Source organism: Bos mutus, unplaced genomic scaffold (genome assembly GCF_027580195.1).
Source record: "Bos mutus isolate GX-2022 unplaced genomic scaffold, NWIPB_WYAK_1.1 CTG200, whole genome shotgun sequence".
Classification (NCBI taxonomy): domain Eukaryota; kingdom Metazoa; phylum Chordata; class Mammalia; order Artiodactyla; family Bovidae; genus Bos; species Bos mutus.
This window is the reverse complement of record NW_027219453.1, coordinates 265,855-288,989: the sequence shown is the minus strand read 5'-3', so window position 1 is coordinate 288,989 and position 23,135 is coordinate 265,855. Positions and strand designations below refer to the sequence as shown.

Below are 23,135 nucleotides of genomic sequence, written 5' to 3'. Positions count from 1 at the left end.
CCATGGGATTTCCTAGGCAAGAATACAGGAGTAATTTGCCATTTCCTTCTCCAGGGGAACTTCCTGACCCAGGGAACAAATTTGCATCTCCTGCATTGGCAGTCCTTGGCATGTAGATTCTTTATCTCTGAGCCACAAGGAAATCCCCCTGTTGCTCTAGCAACATTACAGATGTCTCTGAGCTTGGGTGATGAGTATAGGCCATGAAAATCCATATTGCAGCAGATGGTGAGAGCAACTATTTATGCTCTTGAAGTAGATTCACCCTACCATCAGTCACTAATATCTATTTCCCTTCCATTCAGAGTTCTAACTAGCTCCCTAGAAGAGAGTTGATCCTTCCATCAGCAATGCCCAACAGATGGCAACATATGATTTTTTTTTCCCACAAAACTTTTCTCCTGCTTTTAAATTTTGGAATTTCTGGTCTTACATGGTTTATATTGCAGTGTCACTGTGACAATCATATATGTTCCATTTTATCAGTCTCATGAATACTCTTACTTATTTCAGAAGTGTAAAATTGGTCACAGTTATTGTGTATCTTTAATTTTTAAAGCTAAAAGATGCTCAAAACCATTATTGCTATAAAAAGCATTGGATGATACTTATGATCTTAAGTAACATAATCCCCAGTTATAATGTTTCATATGAATGTGTTAGGCTTTGTGTTTTTGAGATTTACTTTAAAAATTAGTTGATATTAGCATACTTGGATAAATAGAAGTGTCTAGTTTAAGACCCTCTTCCTTACTGTGAGAGAAGTCATTTTGGCAACCTGTAATTTGGTTAATTACAAAGTATCTTGATATTTTAAGTTATGAATTATAGCCAGGCTATACTCTATAGCTAGTAACAGGTACCCAACCAGAGGCCCATGTATAGAAAGAAATGACACAGTTCAACTGACTAGCCTGAAAACCCAAGCATCAGCAATAACAACAAACTCTTAGGGTATCTGGGTTTTTAGAAGGTCTATCTCTGATCAGTGCTTAGATTTCAGTATCTTATGTAGCCTCTTACGAATCTCCTTAGTCTTAATGGAATAGATAATTGGATTGAGCATTGGAGGCACAAAGAGATATACTAGGGACATGAACTTGTGCACATACTCAGGGGCATGCTTCCCAAATCGATGCGCCATGGACACACTAACCATGGGCACGTAGAAAATGAGCACAGCACACATGTGTGACACACATGTGTTGAGTGTCTTAAGTCTCTCTTCCTGGGAGGCGATGGCCAGCACAGAGTGTAATATGAGCACATAGGAAAGGAGGATGAGCACTGAGTCTACACCAAAGGCAGAGACGACAATGAACAAGCCATACATGCTGTTGATGGTGGTATCTCCACAGGGCAGGTGGATCAGGTCTGGGTGCAAGCAGTAGGAGTGGGTCAGTATGTTGTCTTTACAGAAAGGCAATCTCTTCAGAAGGAAAGGCAGTGGGAAGACCATGCAGAAGCTGCGGATGATGATGGATATGCCGGTGTGAGCCACACGGGTATCAGTGAGCACTGTAGAATAATGCAAGGGGTTACAGATGGCCACATAGCGGTCAAAACTCATGGCCAGCAAGATTCCAGACTCTGTCCAGGAGAAAAAGTGAATGAAGAACATCTGAATCAGGCAGGCATCAAAGGCAGTCTCTGGTGCGTGAAAGCACAAGGTAGCCAGTATAGTGGGCAAGGTAGAAAAAGACACACCCAGGTCATTGACAGACAGCAGAGATAGGAAGTAGTACATTGGCTGGTGCAAGCTCTGCTCCTCCTTTATGATGAAGAGAATGAGGCTGTTGCCCAGAATGGAGACAGCATACAGCAGCAAGAGGAGGGCTGCTAACCAATGCTCCAGTCCCTCCATCTCTGGGAAGCCTGTTAAGGTGAAGCTGGTCACGCTCGAGATGTTAGTTTCAAAATTTCCCATGGAGTCCCTGAGTATCTTTTGGAGAAACACAATCAGAGTAAAGTGAGGTCAGACAATGGAAAGAATGGTCACTGTCCAGAATGGAAGGGACAAGGCTACTTAGATTGAACACCAAAGATCATGAAAAATTAGAAGGAAGCAAGCTAGGTATCATTGCTCACATCTCAGGCCTTCTGCCATCTGATCATTTCTATAGTTGGGTCATGGGCTCCAATTCCTTCCCCACAAAAATCCTTTGAGTCTATTTTGAACACTGTATCATATTCTTCCTGTTTCTGTATTCTTTGCAGAAATATTAAAATCTTTCTCCAGTAGCAGAAAATGATTTAGCCCTTTCTCTCCAAGTTCTAGCCACTACCTTCTTCAAGAAGTGAAGTACAGTATACCCTCCTCAGGGCCTTATCTTAGTGCTCTCCACTTACTCATGAATCTCCGTGTATGCAGGGATAACATTTTCATCTGTACTCTGAGCTGTGTCTTTTCTCCTGCCTACACTGGAAGATCTCACTCCAGCTCTCCATCCTATCTTTGTCGCTTGAGCTCCTCTCTTATTCACCAAGGATCCAGAGCCTCATGCTCATCCATTCCTGATTGCTCTGGATTTTTCTATCTTGCACATTTATGTGTTTTCCTCTGTTTAGATTAAGGATTCTCAAACTGTGCGTATGCTAGATTCACCCAAGGAGCTTTTAAAAAAATTCCTTTGTCTGGACCCCAATAATACCAATTCAATCCAAATCTCTAGCAGTTGGATTCAATAATCAATACATTAAAAAAAAAAAAAAAAACTACCCAGGAAATTCCAATGCAAAGTAAAGTTGGAGAATCAGAGGTTTAGATTATTTCCCATCCAAAACCAACTTTTTTCTTATTGAGGATCAGTTTCAGGATATACAGTCAAAGAAAATAAATAACAACAACAAAAATTGCTTTATTGCCCCCACATATTCTGCCAGTAATCACTGACTTATCTGCTCTTTCACACTATGTTCAAAATTATTTTCTACTCATAATGTCTTTCTTACCTCTTCTCTGTATGTCAGTTATCCCAAATTCATGTCTCTAGCTCAGATGTCTCTTCTAGCTATAGAGTCAAGCATCCAACTCCCTACTGGAGTATCAACTGTAATGGCTCATCAGCACAACATAAATATATGCCAATTTGAACTTCTGTTAATCACCATACTTGGTCCTTTGCAATATTTTCCTCATATAAAAGTCCATCTGCATTTATCCATGCACTAAAGCCAGAAAAACCTAGGAAGAATTTTTCACCCTCTCCCATTTCCAGGTTTAATTAATCTATTACTACCTTTCCAAAATATACTTAACACTGGCACTCCTGTCTCTCTCACTTCCAGCTAGTCCAGCATCCAGTCTATTGCACGGATCTATCCCTCAGCATTTTTAATCAGAGTGTCTATGGGCCCTTTCTTGCTGATCACCCAGCTCAGTGTCATGATCCTCTCTAATCCATCTTTTACAAAGAAGCCAAATTATCTGTTGATAATATAAACAAAATGATGTTACACTTCTATGGAAAACCTCTCAGTGGCTTCCCTTCACTCTTAAAATAAGGATTAGAGTAAGAATTCAAACAGTCTTACCTAGGCATGAGGCAGCATATAAACTACCCGAGAACTTGTTACCTTCCTATTATTCTGACCATTCATTACTTCTCTACATATCATTGTATGGCCCTATTATGTATCCTCACACATACTTTTCTTCATGACTTTTATCACACTTTTGAATTACAGTGAATTATTATGTATCTGTTTGGTCATTTGATTAGTATCTTTGTTCCCCAAAGAATTATAAGATCCTATAGTTGTCTCAATGTTTATCCAAGTTGCTGGGCATAGTCCTGGATAAGGATTCAGATTACCAGTCTTAATTCTAACCAGTAACTATTGATTAAATAGGTAAACTATCTTAGGAAGAATGTATTATGACCCAGTTTTGAGGTGTAACATAAATTTAGAAAAGTTAAATAACTCTGCTAACATCCAAAACAGCGAACTTTTAATCTCAGCTTTAGCACACACCAGCTATGGATTTAGTTTACTTAATTACACCTTATCTTTACAGCTGTAGTATAGAAAAAATAGAGTAAAACACATAAAATTGATATTCAGCACTGTTGTGCAAGATATGTACTGAATAAATGGCAACCAGGAAAGAGGGGAGGAAGAGGGACGTCTGGAGCCGAGGTTCCCAGGTCCTCTTCCCATACTGCCTTGCTCTTCCAGGTTCCCAAACAAAGGCTCTCTCCTTTTGTGTTGGCCATGTATCCACTTCCCAGTGAGAATACCGGAGTGTGAGTTAATAACACTGAAGCACTCACACCACACAAAAGCTTTGGGATTTCAGGCATCAGGGGGTATTATTGAGGATTATTGGTGTAGGGCAGAAGTAGAATACAGAGAAAATCTCTAAAATTACATCGCAAACAAACTTTTCTTCAGATATGTGTATTATAATCACTTCAGGATTTTGAAGCTATGAATGAGGTTCCTACAGACCTCTGTGAGGGAAGGGCTGAAGTCCCAACTTACCTCCTCAGGGCAGCTCTAGTGAGAAGAGGACAGGTGAAGAGTCTCCTAAGGAGGAACTCTGAGGACTCCTCCGTACACGACCTCCCAGCCAACCTCCCTGCCCTGAGCAATGAACCTGCCTCTTCAATGTCCCCTGGGCCTGGTAAGTCTTAGGGCTTAAAGAGATGGCTGGAGCAGCAGGGAATATGAAAAATCTTGAATGATGGCTCCTCTGAGCACTGGTGTTTCCCCTCCTTACAGACATTAAAAAAAAAAAAAATTGAGTTATAACTCTGGTGTCCTTCATGAAAGAATCCATTCAGTTCGTCAAATACAGACTGAATCTCAGACCCTTTGACTCACTGATTCCCAAGTTAGCGACCTTTCCACCAATTGTGTCACAACCCAAGCAGATTTCAAGAAACAATAAATATAACCACCAAGAGCTTCAGTAATCATAGCCAGAAACCACAGTGACAATCCTGGTCTGCCTGGAACTGTACTGGGTTTAGCAATGAGGACCCTGCACTGGGGACAACCTCTCTGCAGCTGCAAACTCAGACGGTTTGTCAGTCTGTCCAGACTTGAGTAAAAAACAACCACTCCCCTGTCTAAGTGACTATCCTTAATAAATTTATTTAGTTTGCTCAAATTCCAAATTCCTCATTTGGAAACTTGGAACACAAATGTCTATAAATCCAGATGACTATGAAACTTCATATCACCATGGTAAATGATTATAAAACAAGGACTATTACAATGACTTGCCAATTTTCCATTGGCTAGAAAAGAATTTGAGAAGATGGGATAGGCAATTAGCTCTAAGAGCTCTGAGCGCTGTGAAGGCAGGTTGATTCCCAAGATGCTTATTAAAAGATCTTAAAATTATGAGAGCTTTTGGATCATCTTGTATCACACCCAAACTGTCATAATGAAGAAACGAAGACTTTAAGGTGCAAGAGGCCTGTTGCCATCCACTGTGAAATCATTTATAAAGTCAGGACTTGAAAATAATTACCTAGATTTAGTCCCCAGAGTCTATCTCCATTGCCCGTGCAATCTCAATTACCAGAACTGAGGAAAGGAGAAGAGAAATACTGATATTTCCTGAGCACCTGTAGAGTTTTGGGGGCCTTGCTAGTTTTTGTTTGCTTTAGATTAACTCATTTAATCAATAGAGAAAACCTGAAGGATACCTTTTATTATGCTTAAATACTGGATTTTTCAGTAGACAGACTAAACAAACAGAATTAGAGCTGTGGAGGAATAAAAAATAAAAAGCTATGTATTTTATATTTAGATAATTTTTAAAACATCAAAGCATCAATGTCTTCCTCACAAAAAACTGGAAATGTATTGGATTTTAATACATTAATCTTAGGGTCTCATTTAGAAACAATTTAATGTATACAGAACACCAAAGTTCTTTAGGATTTAGTATCTCTAAAGGTCATTATTAGTGTCTGTCTGTAAAGTCTGTGCTTGTGTATGCATGTGTGACAGTGTAAATGTGTGTATGAGAATGGAGAAAGAGCAGGCAAAGGAATGTACCTCCAATTTTTTTAGAAAGGAGAAAAACAGATCTTTTATAATTAATCAATAAACCAGTCACAAGAAATCAAAAAGAGACATAAAAAGATGATACCCTTATAAATAATGATTCAGTTCAATTCAGTCACTCAGTCGTGTCCGACTCTTTGTGACCCCATGAATCGCAGCACACAAGGCCTCCCTGGCCATCACCAACTCCCAGAGTTCACCCAGACTCACGTCTGTCGAGTCAGTGATGCCATCCAGCCATCTCACCCTCTGTCGTCTCCTTCTCCTCCTGCCCCCAATCCCTCCCAGCATCAGAGTCTTTTCCAATGAGCCAACTCTTCACATGAGGTGGCCAAAGTACTGGAGTTTCAGCTTTAACATCATTCCTTCCAAAGAAATCTCAGGGCTGATCTCCTTCAGAATGGACTGGATGGATCTCCTTGCAGTCCAAGGGACTCTCAAGAGTCTTCTCCAACACCACAGTGCAAAAGCATCAATTCTTCAGTGCTCAGCCTTCTTCACAGTCCAACTCTCACATCCATACATGACCACAGGAAAAACCATAGCCTTGACTAGACGAACCTTTGTTGGCAAAGTAATGTCTCTGCTTTTCAATATGCTATCTAGGTTGGTCATAACTTTCCTTCCAAGGAGTAAGTGTCTTTTAATTTCATGGCCACAGTCTCCATCTGCAGTGATTTTGGAGCCCAGAAAAATAAAGTCTGACACTGTTTCCACTGTCTCCCCATCTATTTCCCATGAAGTGATGGGACCGGATGCCATGATCTTCATTTTCTGAATGTTGAGCTTTAAGCCAACTTTTTCACTCTCCACTTTCACCTTCATCAAGAGGCTTTCTAGTTTCTCTTCACTTTCTGCCATAAGGGTGGTGTCATCTGCATATCTGAGGTTATTGATATTTCTCCCGGCAATCTTGATTCCAGCTTGTGTTTCTTCCAGCCCAGCGTTTCTCATGATGTACTCTGCATAGAAGTTAAATAAGCAGGGTGACAATATACAGCCTTGACGTACTCCTTTTCCTATTTGGAACCAGTCTGTTCCATGTTCAGTTCTAACTGTTGCTTCCTGACCTGCATACAAATTTCTCAAGAGGCAGATCAGGTATTCCCATCTGGTATTCCCATCTCTTTCAGAATTTTCTACAGTTGATTGTGATCCACACAGTCAAAGGCTTTGGCATAGTCGATAAAGCAGAAATAGATGTTTTCCTGGAACTCTCTTGCTTTTTCCATGATCCAGCGGATGTTGACAATTTGATCTCTGGTTCCTCTGCCTTTTCTAAAACCAGCTTGAATAATGATTACCAGACATTTAAGATTTGACGAACTTGACCTAAATTAAAACATAGACTGTGAAAAACAGTTCTCATTAATTGACCATCTACTATATGCTATAAACTTACTAAAATCTTTGCATGCATTATTTATTTATTACTAACGTATAGTTAATGTTTAATATTCACAAGATCCTTATCAGTTATATTTTTTGTCTTCTTTTTACAAATGACATTAGGGATTTTACAATACTTGCCAAAGTCGTAAAGTTATTGGAGTAGCCAAGATACCAATCTGGATGCAAAACCACAATTATAAACAAATATACTCACATACAGTCATTCACACAAGCACAATCATCAATTGGAAGAAGAGATTAAAGGGATTTTAATTGGAAGAAGGAAAAAGGGACTTGTAGGACAGCATCAATCAAGCAGTTATAAGAAGACTAGACTGGCCTACTAAATTCCAGGGACTAAGAGGCTAAGGTTGGGGATTTGGAGAAGGATGCCACTTGTCCATCTGAACTTAAAACAGGAAGTTTTATGATTGTGCCCCTTAAATTTTATGGTTATGCCCCTTATTCTTTGCTCACCTCAAATGTAATTATGATGACTCTCACCAGGTAGAATATGCTAGTCAAGTTAAGAAGATAATTTCTGCCTGTGTAGTAATTCTATTTCTCAATGTTAATTGATAACATTATGAATCTATGTCATTGCCTTGCTTAGTGTGAGTTCATCCCTAAGAGAAAGAACCACACCAAAGGGAGTCTGAGATATAACAGTGAAGAGGATGAGCCTTCTCTCCGTTCTCACAGTGATTAGGACAATAGACTAAACAAATAATTTCATGTGTTAATCATCTTCAGAAAAAATGTTTAGAGTGCTATGAAGAGGAATCATTAAAAAGGTTAGTTTAGACTGAATCCTGAAGGATAAATAAGAGATGTTCGGGGGAAGAGAGAAGAGAGCTCAATAAATGTGTTGGATTTATGAACTTTACTTGCAGAAATATGAAGTTCTTTCAGTTCTACCTCCTAACTACTATTTAATTGACTTATTTCCATTCCCACTCTCTAGTCATCATATCAACATGTCAACCCTAGATAATTACAAGTGTCTTAATGCATTCCCCTACATTATTCGGCCCTCTACCAATTCACTTTCTAAATGCAGAAATATATTTAAGTAAAATTCCATCACATTACTCCATCAAGTCCAACCTTTAAATGACCCCATGTGATATGATAAATACCTTCCTTCCAAACTTTATTTTGAGCCATTTTTCTTACATTCTTTCTATTACAACTAAAGTAATCTTCCAGTTTCTTGCATGTGCAAAGCTACTCCTTCCATGCGGCCTTCACAAGTGCTCTTCCCAAAATCTTAGAAGCTTTTTCCTACTCACCTTCCATTCATTTGACTGGATCCCTACCACCATCTCCTAGCTTAAATTGGCTTGTGGAAGATCCCCCTAACCTCCTAACCTAATAAAGGTTATATTACATTCTCTGTTGATCTTTTCTAGTACCTTGCAGAGTCGTGATAAATTGATTTAAAATAAACAGTAAATTATTTATTACATGCTTCTTTCCTACATCAATATGTATGTTTCATGAAAGATGTCTCTGCCTTCTTATTTTTTTAATACATACCTTGCAGAGTCGTGATAAATTGATTTAAAATAAACAGTAAATTATGTATTACATGCTTCTTTCCTACATCAATATGTATGTTTCATGAAAGATGTCTCTGCCTTCTTATTTTTTTAATATATTCAAAATTCCAGTACAATGTTTGTTGTTGTTGTTTCATCACCAAATCACTTCCAACTCTTTTGTGACCCCATGGACTGTAGCCTGTCAGGCTCCTCTGTCCATGGAATTTCCCAGGCAAGAATACTGGAGTGGGTTGCCATTTCCTTCTCCAGGGGATCTTTCCAACCTAGGGATCAAATCGGAGTCTTCTGCATTGGCAGGGAAATTCTTTACTACTGTGCCACCTGGAAGCCTAATGATTAGCAAATAGTAACCTAATGTCTTTACCATAATTACACTATCAGCATAACACCATGAGTCATCTTTCCATGTTTCTGCAAAATGGATTACCATGCTACTTAGTGAAACACCTGTTCAAGAACATATGACATACACATGTCTATTTATCTCTGCTTTTTTGTCAGTTTACCTAGTTACCTATCAGCCCCAAAGTGCCGTCCTAGAGAATGCATCAAACTTGATTCACTACTTCATTTTTTTTAAACAAACTGTTCCCAATCTAAACCCTGTTTTCATTCCTGGGTAGGATCTTTGTAAAGTATCTGATTTTCTATATTATTATTTTTCTGCATTATTTTCTACATTAATTAACTTGAACCAATGTGACTAGAGAAATCTAAAGTCTGTGTTACATGCCCCTTTTCTGGGCTACCACAAACAGTAATCATTGCATCTTATCTCCTTTTGTGTGTGTTAGTCACTTAGCCATGTCTGACTCTTCGCGACCCCATGGACTGTAGCCTGACAGTCTCCTCTGTCCATGGAATTCTCCAGGCAAGAATACTGGAGTGGGTTGCCATTCCCTTCTCCAAGGGATCTTCCCAACCCAGGGATCAAACCCTGGTCTCCTAAATTTCAGGCAGATTCTTTACCATCTGAGCTATTCTCACTCAGTGCTAACATTTATGTTTACTTACTGAGCATTTTATGTGATGGTCAACTTTAATTCAGCTAAACCTCACCACAGCCTTATCAAACAGGTATTACTATTATCTATATTTTTCACATAAGGAAACTGAGGTACAGTGAATTAAATAACTTTTTCAAAGTCACAAAAAAATATATGTGGCAGAACTAACATTTAAATCTAGGTGCTCTGAACCTTTAAACTGTAAGGCCCCACTGTGAGTTCATAAGGTAAGTGCTGCTCTGCTTTACTCTTCACAGATTGCTTCTATGTCTAATATGAGGCCAGGCACATAATGGGTGCTCAGGAAATGGCCACTGAATGATCATATGACCATAGAAGGCAATACACATAAAGGACAAGAACTGCAACATTTTTCAAAGAAGCATCACTGATTCAAAATCATACTAACTTGGACTCAGGAGTCACATTACCTGCACTCACCTCCTGCCTTTCCACTGGCTAGCTTTGTGATCCTAAATGATTAATCTATTCTATGCACTTCAGTGTCTGCACCTTTAAAACCAGAATAATAATTTTATCTGTATCCTAGTCTTGCTGATAGGGCCTAATGATTGCTTTAATAGTAAAATATATACTAAAATAAACTTTGAAACTTGACTGTCATGTAATAAGCTATGAAGAAATGTTACCCTTAGTATTACTTTACAGCTGGTGAAATACAGTGACTGGTGTAGTTAGTCCAGTTGAATAAAGAGATCCTGTGCAGTTAGTCCTGACAATTAAGCCTGTGAAAAATAAATATTCTGTCATTTCCTTTTAGACTATTTATGCTATATTAGCCTTTGACTGCAGAGCGAACATTCTGGATAGCACAGACTTCTGAATTGGGATAAAGAGAGCAAAAGTGTGATGTGCTTCCAATATGCACCAGGGGAATTGTCTCTTAGGACCTAGAATCAGGCCCCCATAGATAGTATCATGAGCCTGCCACAGCCCATAGTCACATGTAGAAGGGAATAACTCTCCCAAGAAAAGTACTCCTTATCCCTTGAGAGGAGCAGAGAGGAGCATTTGGAAAGCACCTTGGTAGAGCAGAGGCATCAACACTTAGGTTTCTCTCTTATGAGGCTCACTTTCTCCAACTCTCATTATTGTTGTTTGCCTCCCTGTCTCTCCCCTCTCTCTCAGTTACTCTCATTTTACTAAAACATAATGTGTACATTTTATAGAAAAGTAGAAAACACGGATAAATAATAAATCTTCTCAATTCTCACTAGCCAGAAACAACTACTAATGCATTCTTGTTAAGTGAAAGTCCCTCAATCGTGTCCAACTCTTTGCGAACCCATGGACTATGGCGTGCCAGGCTCCTCTGTTCGTGGAATTCTCCAGACCAGAATACTGGAGTGGGTAGCTGTTCCCTTCTCCAGGGGATCTTCCCAACCCAGAGACCGAATGCAGGTCACCTGCATTGCAGGAAGATTCTATACCATCTAAGCGACCAGAAAAGCCCAAGAATACTGAAATGGATAGCCTATGCCTTCTCCATGGGATCTTTCTGACCCAGGAATCTACTCAGGAGCTACCAGGAATGCCCAAATTTTTATTACTTCCTCCAAATACTTTTTGTATGCAAATATATGAATGTTTAACAATAATATTATATATTATGGTTTTACCCAGAGTATACTTCACAGTATTTTATAAATAGGGGGCTTTTCAGATGTCTCAGTGGTAAAGAACCTGCTTGCTAATGCAGGAGACATGGGAGATACAGGCTCAGTCACTAGGTGGAGAAGATTCCCTGAAGGAAGAAATGGGAACCCACTCCAGTATTCTTGCCTGGAGAATCTCATGAACAGAGGAGCGTGGCAGGCTATGCAGTCCATGGAGTCACAAAGAGTTGGACACAACTGAGCACACACACCACAACCATGCTATAAATAGTTTTCGTAAAGAGTTTTATTTGAACTATAGTGGTTTCTACATTCTTCTAAGCTATCTTATCCTAGAAATCTATTGTGGCAGCCATATATCTTTTGACTCACATAGATTTTTTTTGTCTTTTTCTACATATTTTAACATTTGGGAGGTTTACTCTATGCCTGTCCATTTTTTTTCCTTTTTTTTTTAAGTAATTTTGAGGGAGAGTAATCTCAATTGTACAAGGATTCAAAATTAATTTTTAAATCATGTTGTTTTATTCCTCAGATTATTCAGAATTAAGTCAAGTGAACTGGGGGGAAAAGCAACATATTCAATATTTGTTTAATCTTTCCACCAAGGCATGTGCTTTTTGTGTCCATTCATTCAAGCTTACTTCTAAATAAGTATCTGATAAGGGGTTCATCCCCAAATCATGTTAAGGAGCTCCTACAGTAGCTAAAAACAAAGACAAATCAAGTCTAATAAACTCATTTTACTATGTGCTATGGAGTTAAATGAAAGTTTCTCCAGAGAGGATATACAAATGGCCAACAAGTATATGAAAAAAAAAGATCAATGTCATTAATCATCATGAAAATCCATATTGAAAACACAATGAGACATTACCACACATCTGTCGAGATGGCTATTAAATAATAATAATAATAAAAAATAACAACAAAAGACGGCAAATGTTGGGAAGGATGTCAGTCACTTGCACACAGTTTTTTGGAATGTAAAATAGCGCAATTGCGATGGAAAGCAGTACAGAGTTGCTACAAAATTAAAATTTTGCAGAAATTTTGCAAAATTAAAAAAATTCTACAAAATTAAAAGTAGGACTACTTGTCATATATTCTTGGGGAAAAGAATTATTTGACCATTGTGACAGTGTTCCCAAGGTAATAAGTAACTTTTTCTATGCTAATTCAATTTAAAAATGGATAAAATAAACACATGGAACAAAATGAGGGATTGATTTTAAGGAGACACATTTGTGGATTTTTTGTAAAATTTGAGCTTTTTTTTTTTTTTTTTTTTTTTTTTTTTTTTTTTACAATTCAGTGTAACTTGCCAAAACCTTCTGACTTCAGTCTTAACTAGTGCCAGGCTGTCATCAAATATCTGGTGGAAAAAATCCTAAGAGTAGATTTCTGAGCAAAAAAAAGTTTAAAAGGTTGTCAAAGCAGGTCTTGAAAACCCCAGTTTGTGAAGTAATAGTAAATATCCAATGACTTTTTTCCTTTCCATGTGCCTCTGGCTTAAAACTTGGTTCCCACTAGCATTCGACCAAGCCTCCTTCTAATCTCTTTGGTTTTGATGGAATAGATGACAGGGTTGAGCATGGGAGGCACAAAGAGATAAATGAGGGACATGATCGTGTGCACAAATCGGGGGGCATGCCTCCCATAGCGGGCAGTCATGGACACACCAATCTTGGGAACATAGAATATGAGCACAGCACACAGATGTGACACACACGTGTTGAGTGTCTTTAACCGTTCCTCCCGAGATGCAATGGCAAATACAGAATGCAGGATGAGCACGTATGAGAAGAGAATGAGTGCAGCGTCCAGGCCGAAGGTAGACATAACAATGATGAGACCGAAAATATTGTTGATGGTGATGTCACCACAGGGAAGATGGATGAGATCTGGATGAAGGCAGTAGGCATGAGAGAGTATATTGGCCTTGCAGAAAGACAACCTCTTCAGAAGGAGAGGCAGTGGAAAAATCATACAGAAGCTGCAGATGATGGCCCACAAGCCCATGCATACAACACGGGAATCTGTGAGCATGGTGGTGTAGCGCAGAGGGTTACAGATGGCCACATAGCGGTCAAAACTCATAACCAGCAGGACCCCAGACTCCATGAAAGAGAAGAAGTGGATAAAGAACATTTGAGCCATGCAAGAATCAAAGCTGATCTTCCTTAAGTGGAAGCAAAATGTGGCTAGCACGGTGGGCAGTGTGGAGAAAGACACACCTAGATCATTAACTGAGAGCAGGGATAGGAAGTAGTACATAGGCTGATGCAAACTCTGCTCCTCCTTGACAATGAAAAGGATAAGGGCATTGCCCACAATGGAGACAATGTAGAGGGTACCAAGGAGCAAGAACATCCAGTGTTGGGAGTTCTCCAGCCCTGGGAGGCCTGTCAGGGTGAACGTTGGCAACTCTGAGCTGTTGTAGAGGATACCTCCCATGCTGGAGGGACTTGTACTGTAAGACTTGTACTGTGGTGGTCCTACAGGACCACCACCTGTAGAGAAGACAGACGTACAGTTTATTGATGACCTATTTTAAGTCTCTCTTATGCCATCCAGACCCTTACTTTAGAGCTTAATCAATTTTGTTTACCACATCACTCCTTGCCCCTCTTGCTCCCTGTGGTTTCTGGAATTGTCTAAGTGTTTTCAGGTTATCCAGCTGGCTCAACAGGTCACATTACCTTCCTCTGTACCTGTGCCTATCCCCACCATGCTCTTCTTCACATTCAAAGCTATGAACTTGTTATCAATCAACAGGCATCAGTTTGTGCAAGACCTAAGACATCATTCTCCTGGTGACTACTTCCTGGACTGTTCTGTGCATTCCAATTATTCATCAAACTGTAAACTTTTCCTTTTTCCATTCTCTCACTTTACTGTCTCTACTGATAAGTAACATTTGCTCATTATCATGACTCTCGGGCTTTCTTACTTCTACACAGTGTCCCAGTTCTTTCTTGCATTTATCCATACAGAAGATAGATGGACAGGAAGATATAGCTCCATAGAGACAATCTTCCAGACATACATCAAAATGCACTAGGACCCCCTTATATCCACTCATCTATTCATTCTTCAGTCCACCTTATGGCATTCATTTTCACCATGAATAACTTAATATACTAAAGTATTTTCTTAATAATTTCCTTCAGATCTAAATAGAACCTGTAAGTCACAAGACTAATAATCAGTTCTCTTATCCATGGCTATACAGATAATTGGCTCTTATCTATGTTTTCCATATCTTTGAATAATATTATTATGACTAAGTTCGAGACACAAAATTTAAAGATCACATTGCCATGTTCTTTCTTTTTTTGTTGTTATTGTTGTTGTTCAGTCACTAAGTTGCAGCCCATTTTTTGAGACCCAAAGAAGGCAGCATGCCAGACTCCCCTGTTCTTCACCATCTCTTGGAGTTTGCTGAAATTCATGTCTATTGAGTTGGTGATGCCATCCAACCACCTCATCCTCTGTCACCCTCTTCTCCTTTTGCCTTCAATCTTTCCCAGCATCAGGTTCTTTTCCAATGAGTTGGCTCTTCACATTAAGTGACCAAAGTATTGGAGATTCAGCTTCAGCATCAGTCCTTCTAATGAATATTCAGGACTGATTTCCTTTAGGATCGACTGTTTTGATTTCCTTGCTGTCCAAGGGACTCTCAACAGTCTTCTCCACAATCTGAAAGCATCAGTTCTTCAGCACTCAGCCTTCTTTATGGTCCAACTCTCACATCCATACATGACTACTGGAAAAATCATAACTTTGGCTGGCAGACTTTTGTTGGCAAACTGATGTCTCTGCTTTTTAATACCTTGTCTAGGTTTGTCATAATTTTCCTTCCAAGGAGAAAGCATCTTTTAATTTTATGGCTGCAATGACATCCACAGTGATTTTGGAGCCCAGGAAAATAAAATCTGTTACTGTTTTCACTTTTCCCCATATATTTGCCATGAAGTAATGGGATCAGATGCCATTATCTTTATTTTTTAATGTTTAGTTTCATGTTCTCTTTTACCCTTATCAAGAGACTCTTTACTTCCTTCGGCTACTATATTAAATGGGTCAAGATAAGGAAAACAATGACCCAACAGCCTCTACCAGCACTTTAGCCCATTTGTTATTTAACTTATATGCAGAGTACATCATGAGAAATGCTGGACTGGAAGAAACACAAGCTGGAATCAAGATTGCTGGGAGAAATGCCAATAACCTCAGATATTCAGATGACACCATCCTTATGGCAGAAAGTGAAGAGGAACTAAAGAGCCTCTTGATGAAAGTGAAAGAGGAGAGTGGAAAAGTTGGCTTAAAGCTCAACATTTAGAAAACTGATCATGGCATCTGGTCCCATCACTTCATGGGAAATAGATGGGGAAACAGTGGAAACAGTGTCAGACTTGATTTTTCTGGGCTCCAAAATCACTGCAGATGGTGATTGCAACCATGACATTAAAAGATGCTTACTCCTTGGAAGGAAAGTTATGACCAACCTAGATAGCATATTGAAAAGCAGAGACATTACTTTGCCAACAAAGGTTCGTGTAGTCAAAGCTATGGTTTTTCCAGTAGTCATGTATAGATGTGAGAGTTGGACTGTGAAGAAAGCTGAGCGCCAAAAGAATTGATGCTTTTGAACTGTGGTGTTGGAGAAGACTCTTGACAGTCCCTTGGACTGCAAGGAGATCCAACCAGTCCATTCTGAAGGAGATCAGTTCTGGGTGTTCGTTGGAAGGACTGATGCTGAAGCTGAAACTCCAATACTTTGGCCACCTCATGTGAAAAGTTGACTCATTGAAAAAGACTCTGATGCTGGGAGGGATTGGGGGCAGGAGGAGAAGGGGATGACATAGGATGAGATGGCTGGATGGCATCACCGACTCGATGGACATGAGTTTGAGTAAACTCCAGGAGCTGCTGATGGACAGGGAGGCCTGGTGTGCTGCAATTCATGGGGTTGCAGAGTCGGACACGACTGAGCGACTAAACTGAACTGATAGCCTCACACTTCAGAACCAAGAAATCACATTTTTATACCATAACAATCTTATTCTAGTGAATGCCATGGCTCTATTTCATTCTTTATTCTGGTTAGGATAATATTTCCACAGGGCAGATTTGAAAATGGCACTTTTTTGATTAGAAACCTTGAATGCCCTCTCATTACCAAACAGTTCAAACCTAACTCATAAGCCTAGGAATAAAGGTCCTCTGTGGTCAGTACTAAATCAATATTTCTGTTCTCGGTTCTCAACATTTTCCTTCAGTTCAGTTCAGTTCAGTCACTCAGTCATGTCCGACTCTTTGCAACCCCATGAATCGCAGCACGCCAGGCCTCTCTGTCCATCACCAACTCCTGGAGTTCACCCAGACTCATGTCCATCGAGTCAGTGATGCCATCCAGCCATCTCATCCTCTGTTTTCCCCTTCTCCTCCTGCCCCCAATCCCTCCCAGCATCACAGTCTTTTCCAATGAGTCAACTCTTCACATGAGGTGGCCAAAGTACTGGAGTTTCAACTTTAGCATCATTCCTTCCAAAGAAATCCTAGGACTGGTCTCCTTCAGAATGGACTGGTTGGATCTCCTTGCAGTCCAAGGGACTCTCAAGAGTCTTCTCCAACACCACAGTTCAAAAGCATCAATTCTTCGGCTCTTCCTAAACATTTCTGATTGCCCCTGTATACAATATGCAGATATCCTTGATTTGGAGGGGTTTTTTTAGCAATACTTAGGGTCTTGCCAAGTGTCTTCCAAAGCAATCAGTCTTTTTATAACCATCCGCCCCACTCATTTATTCTAAGAAATGAGTGGGGGAGTGAGGGGGTGCTTATTCTTAGAAGACATCTACATCCAAACTACAGCCTAATAAGGGAGAATCCCTGCAGAGAAAGGAATATATGAAATGGAAATCATGGCAAGATTTCAGAGAACAAGAATAACAAATGGAAAATAGAGAACCATATAGTGATTCTTTAAAGTGAAAATATGCAGAAAAGAAATTTAAAAAGCTGGCTCCTGTAAAAACAGCCTTTCTGTCTTCATATTGTCATATTATAACAATCAGAATTTCTAAGCTAGTCAAAGTGCCTCAGAGCCTGAGTCTGGAGTGTCTGACACTTCACTTTACCTACCTGAAAGATCTCTGTGCATGGAGGTTGCAGGGAAGGAAGGGCAATTGGGGCCCTGCCCATACCCCCCACCTCCTCTGCCAACTCCCTGGCTTGAGCAATATAAGGCTGTATCCATGAAGTCCCTTGAGATTTATCAGCCCAGGAGATCATGGACTGCTGAGAATATGGAGCATCTGCCGTGCCCCTCCCTCACTGACTTGGTAGTTCATTGCTCAAAGGGATATTTAGAAACAGAATGATCAGAACTGGAAGTGACATGCAAGAATATTGTATCTAGTCCCTCATTTTATAGAAGATGTCCTTAAAACGTAGAAAGAAAAAGAGTTACTGCAATTTTATACAGCTTTTTAGTGGCAGAATATTTAAACCTACATCTTCTAAGTTAGTTTATGGCCTTTCCACTCTATAACTATGACCAATACCCACAAGAAATGCTGTGTCCTATCTGTGTCTTAGGCAGATATTATTATTGTCTATATTTTGCACATAAGGAAACTGAGGCCCAGTGAATTAAGTAAATTTTTCAGTCACAAAATATATAAGTGGCAGGACTAGCATTTGAACATAGGTGCTCTGAACCCTTATGTTGTATGGCCATGCTGTGAGTTCAGATGGTAAGTGCCTCTGTTTCCTTCTCCATGGATTTTTTCTTAGCTTACCATGGGACTGGCACACCAAGGATGCTCAATAAACAGCCACTGAATGAGTAGACATGACTTCTTTGTCACTTGGTATCTCCCAGGTCTCCAGTCAAACTAAGACCATCGATGTCACATATGTTTAACCGGAGAAAGCAATACACATAAAGGATAAGAATTGCAACATTTTTCAAAGCAGCACCACTGATTGAAATCACACCAACTTGGATTTGGGAATCAAAATGTCTGAGTTCACCTCCTGTCCTTCACTGACTAGCTATGTGATCCTGGTCAATTAATCTGTACTGTGCATCTTAGCATCTTCACCTCTAACGCAAGAATAATAATTTAGCTACTTCATAGACTTGAGGATAAGACATAATGAGTGTTAATAATAAAACATATAATAAAATAACCTTTGAACCTTGACTGTCACATAATAAGCTACCAAGAAATATTATCCTTAGTATACTTTGCAGCTGGTAAAATGAGCATGGTCCTTGCTGTGCTTAGACTACTTTAAATGACTGGTGTTGTTAGTCCAGTTGAATAGAGAGACCCTTTGCCTGACAGTTAGACCTGCAACAGATAGATATACTGTTATTTTGTTTTAAACTAATTATCCTATATTATCCTTTGACTGCAGAGTAGGTTTCTGGTGAATTTGGATAAATGGAGCAAAAGTTTGAAGTGTTTCCACTATGCACCAAGGAAGATGAGTCTCTTGGGGCCCAGAATCAGGCCCCATAGACAGAGACATGGGCCCATCACAGCCCGTAGTCACATCTGAAAGGGAATAGCTCTCCCAGGATAGAACCATTTATCACTTGAGAGGGCCATGTGGAAAGCACTTTGGTAGGATGTCAGCACAGGCACCAACACTCAGACTTCTCCCTTATGAGGCTCACCTTCTATAACTCTCAGGTTATTTTTATTTGCCTCCTTCCCTCTCTCTCTCTCTCCCCACCCCCTCACTCTCACTCTGTTTTTACCAAAACTTGTGTACATTCTTTAGCAAAGTAGAAAACACAGATAAATAAGTAATAAATCTTCTCAATGCTCACTAACCAGAAACAACTATTAATATTTTTTACATGTTCCAAATACTTTTTCTATGGAAATATATGAATGTTTAACAATATTATATCTTAGAATGTTTCCCAACAAAATATCTTGACAGTATGGTATAAAAACTTTTCATAAAATGTTTTATTTAAAACATCACTTTACAGTGGTTTATACATTCTTCTAAGCTATCTTATCCTAGAAACTATTGTTGCAGCCAGATCTCCTTTTTTGATTAGTAATTTTTTTTTCTTCATATTTTAACGTTTGGGAGGTGAAAATGAAAGTCGCTTCAGTCATGTCTGATTCTTTGCGACCCCCTTGGAATTCTCCATGACAGAATACTGGAGTGGGTAGCCTTTCCCTTCTCCAGGGGATCCTCCCAACACAGGGATTAAACCCAGGTCTCCTGCATTGCAGGCAGATTCTTTACCAGATGAACCACAAGGAAAGCCCATTTGGGAAATCTACTCTAATTCTGTCTCATTTCTTCTTTTTTTTTTTTTTTTAGAAATGTTGGGGGGGGTGTGATCTCTATTTTACAAGAGTTCTAAAGTAATGTTTAAATCATGTTGTAGTACCCAGATTATTCAGAATTAAGTCAAATTTACTGGGGGGGGGGGGTGGGGGGGTGAGGGGAGGGGCAGGAATTGCACTTTCAATATCTTTCCACCAAGGCATTCATGAATGTGTCCATTCATTCAATTTTACTTCTAAGTAAGCATCTGATAAGGGGTTCACCTCCCAAACATGTAATGAACTCCTACAGTAGCAAAAACAAAAACAGAAACATACCTGGTAATCACATTTTACTATGCACTGAGAAGTTGAATGGAAATTTCTCCAAAGAAAAAATACAAAAGGCAACAAGTATAGGAAAGAAAATGCTCAGTGTCACTAATCATCAGGAAAATGCATATTTAAAACATGTGCCTGTATGTCTGCATCTGTGCTCAGTCACTTCAGCCGTGTCTGATTCTTTGCGGCCCTATGAACTGTAGCCCACCAGGCTCTTTGGTCCATGGGATTCTCTAGGCAAGAATACTGGAGTGGGTTGCCATTTCCCCCTCCAGGGGATTTTCCCCACCCAGGAACTGAACCAACATCTCTTGCCATTCCTGCATTACAGGCGGACTTACTGCAGAGCCACCAGGGAAGCTCCTATGAAAGCACAAGGGCTATTAAAAACAACAACAGAAGACAAGAGGTGTTGATGAGGACCATTGCACAATGTTGTTGGAAACGCAACATAATGCAACTGCTATGGAAAGCAGTATGAAGAGTCTACAAAGAATTAAAAATAGAACTGCCTTCAACATAGACTTGGGGGGAAAGACTCACTAACCATTATAACAGTGGTCCCATTGTAATTAGTTATTTTTTCTGTGATGATTCACTTTAACCATAGATAATAGAAACGCACTGTGATAAAATGAAGGACTAATTTTCAGGATGTGCATTTTGGGATTAAAAAAGAAAATTGAACAATTATTTTTCTAAATTATAACCCAGTGTACCTCGCCAAAACCTTTTGGCAGATCTTAACTAGTACAAGGTCATCATATATCTGGTGGCAGAAATACGAAAAGGAAGTTTAAAAAATTGTCAAAACAGGTTATGGAAACTCCAATTTATGGAGTAATAGTAAATATCCTTTGAGGTTTGGACATTCTATGTTTCTGGCTTAAAACTTGGTTCCCACTAGCATTTGACCAAGCCTCCTTCTAATCTCTTTGGTTTTGATGGAATAGATGACAGGGTTGAGCATGGGAGGCACAAAGAGATAAATGAGGGACATGACCGTGTGCACAAATTGGGGGGCATGCCTCCCATAGCGGGCAGTCATGGACACACCAACCATGGGAACATAGAATATGAGCACAGCACACAGATGTGACACACACGTGTTGAGTGTCTTTAACCGTTCCTCCCGAGACGCAATGGCAAGTACAGAATGCAGGATGAGCACGTATGAGAAGAGAATGAGTGCAGAGTCCAGGCCAAAGGTAGACATGACAATGAAGAGACCGAAAATATTGTTGATGGTGATGTCACCACAGGGAAGGTGGATGAGATCTGGATGAAGGCAGTAGGCATGGGACAGTATATTGGCCTTGCAGAAAGACAACCTCTTCAGAAAGAGAGGCAGTGGGAAAACCATGCAAAAACTGCGGGTAATTACCCACAAGCCCATGCATACAACACGGGAATCTGTGAGCATGGTGGTGTAGCGCAGAGGGTTACAGATGGCCACATAGCGGTCAAAACTCATAACCAGCAGGACCCCAGACTCCATGAAAGAGAAGAAGTGGATAAAGAACATTTGAGCCATGCAAGAATCAAAGCTGATCTTCCTTAAGTGGAAGCAAAATGTGGCTAGCACGGTGGGCAGTGTGGAGAAAGACACACCTAGATCATTAACTGAGAGCAGGGATAGGAAGTAGTACATAGGCTGATGCAAACTCTGCTCCTCCTTGACAATGAAAAGGATAAGGGCATTGCCCACAATGGAGACAATGTAGAGGGTACCAAGGAGCAAGAACATCCAGTGTTGGGAGTTCTCCAGCCCTGGGAGGCCTGTCAGGGTGAACGTTGGCAACTCTGAGCTGTTGTAGAGGATACCTCCCATGCTGGAGGGACTTGTACTGTAAGACTTGTACTGTAGGACCACCACCTGTAGAGAAGACAGACGTACAGTTTATTGATGACCTATTTTAAGTCTCTCTTATGCCATCCAGACCCTTACTTTAGAGCTTAATCAATTTTGTTTACCACATCACTCCTTACCCCTCTTGCTCCCCGTGGTTTCTGGAATTGTCTAAGTGTTTTCAGGTTATCCAGTTGGCTCAACAGGTCACATTACCTTCCTCTGTACCTGTGCCTATCCCCACCATGCTCTTCTTCACATTCAAAGCTATGAACTTGTTATCAATCAACAGGCATCAGTTTGTGCAAGACCTAAGACATCATTCTCCTGATGACTACTTCCTGGACTGTTCTGAACATTCCAATTACTTATCAAGCTGTAAACTTTTTCTATTTCCACTCTACTGAATATGCTGCTTATCATGACTCCCCAGCTCTTTCACTCATATTTAGTCTCCCAGTTTTTCCTTCCATCCCTCTAGTTAGGAGGTAGATGAATAGAAAGATAACTGTCTACAGCACTAACCTGTCACACTTTCATCAGGATGCATTAGATGCCCCCACTTTATCTTTTCATCCTTCTATCCATTTATCCTATGGCATTAAGTTTCTGCCTGAATAACTTAGTATACTGGAAGTCTTTTCTTAATAACTTCCTTCCAACTGAATTGTATCTAGCTCCTGAAAACCACAGGATTAATAATCAGTTCTATATATCATGGAACTGATTCTTAACTGTGTTCTCCATTTCTTTGAGTAATACTGTAACTGTGCCTGAGACTAAGACTCAGAAATCCAAACATTATATTGTTTCTGTCTTTCCTTTACTTACTACATTAAATTAGACCACAGTCAATGAAAATACTGAACCCTAAGTGCATCTGCCAGCACTTTTCTGCATTTCCTTCCACTTACATTCTTATACTTTGTATCCAAGACATTACATTCGTATGCCCATAATAATGCCCTCTTAATGAATCTCTTTCCTCTATGTCATTCTCTAATCTG

At 39.8% G+C, this 23,135-nt stretch overlaps 3 protein-coding genes across 3 annotated transcripts; all 3 read right to left on the bottom strand.

Moving 5' to 3' along the window:
* Positions 1-1,037: 1,037 nt before the first annotated feature.
* On the bottom strand, positions 1,038-1,927 carry LOC102274129 (olfactory receptor 51I2). Its single transcript, XM_005906881.2, is given in 2 exon segments — positions 1,038-1,091; positions 1,094-1,927. Coding segments are annotated over 2 exon segments (888 nt in total).
* An 11,210-nt stretch (positions 1,928-13,137) lies between these two features.
* On the bottom strand, positions 13,138-14,082 carry LOC102270812 (olfactory receptor 51I2). The gene has a single exon (XM_005906871.2). The coding sequence runs from the start codon at positions 14,080-14,082 to the stop codon at positions 13,138-13,140; it is 945 nt and encodes a 314-aa protein (XP_005906933.2).
* A 7,083-nt stretch (positions 14,083-21,165) lies between these two features.
* On the bottom strand, positions 21,166-22,110 carry LOC102271098 (olfactory receptor 51I2). The gene has a single exon (XM_005906872.2). The coding sequence runs from the start codon at positions 22,108-22,110 to the stop codon at positions 21,166-21,168; it is 945 nt and encodes a 314-aa protein (XP_005906934.2).
* Positions 22,111-23,135: the final 1,025 nt, after the last annotated feature.

Bases quoted from the DNA above. Each gene is read 5' to 3' on its own strand.
- LOC102270812 (XM_005906871.2), bottom strand. From the start codon at position 14,082: ATGGGAGGTATCCTCTACAACAGCTCAGAGTTGCCAACGTTCACCCTG.
- LOC102271098 (XM_005906872.2), bottom strand. From the start codon at position 22,110: ATGGGAGGTATCCTCTACAACAGCTCAGAGTTGCCAACGTTCACCCTG.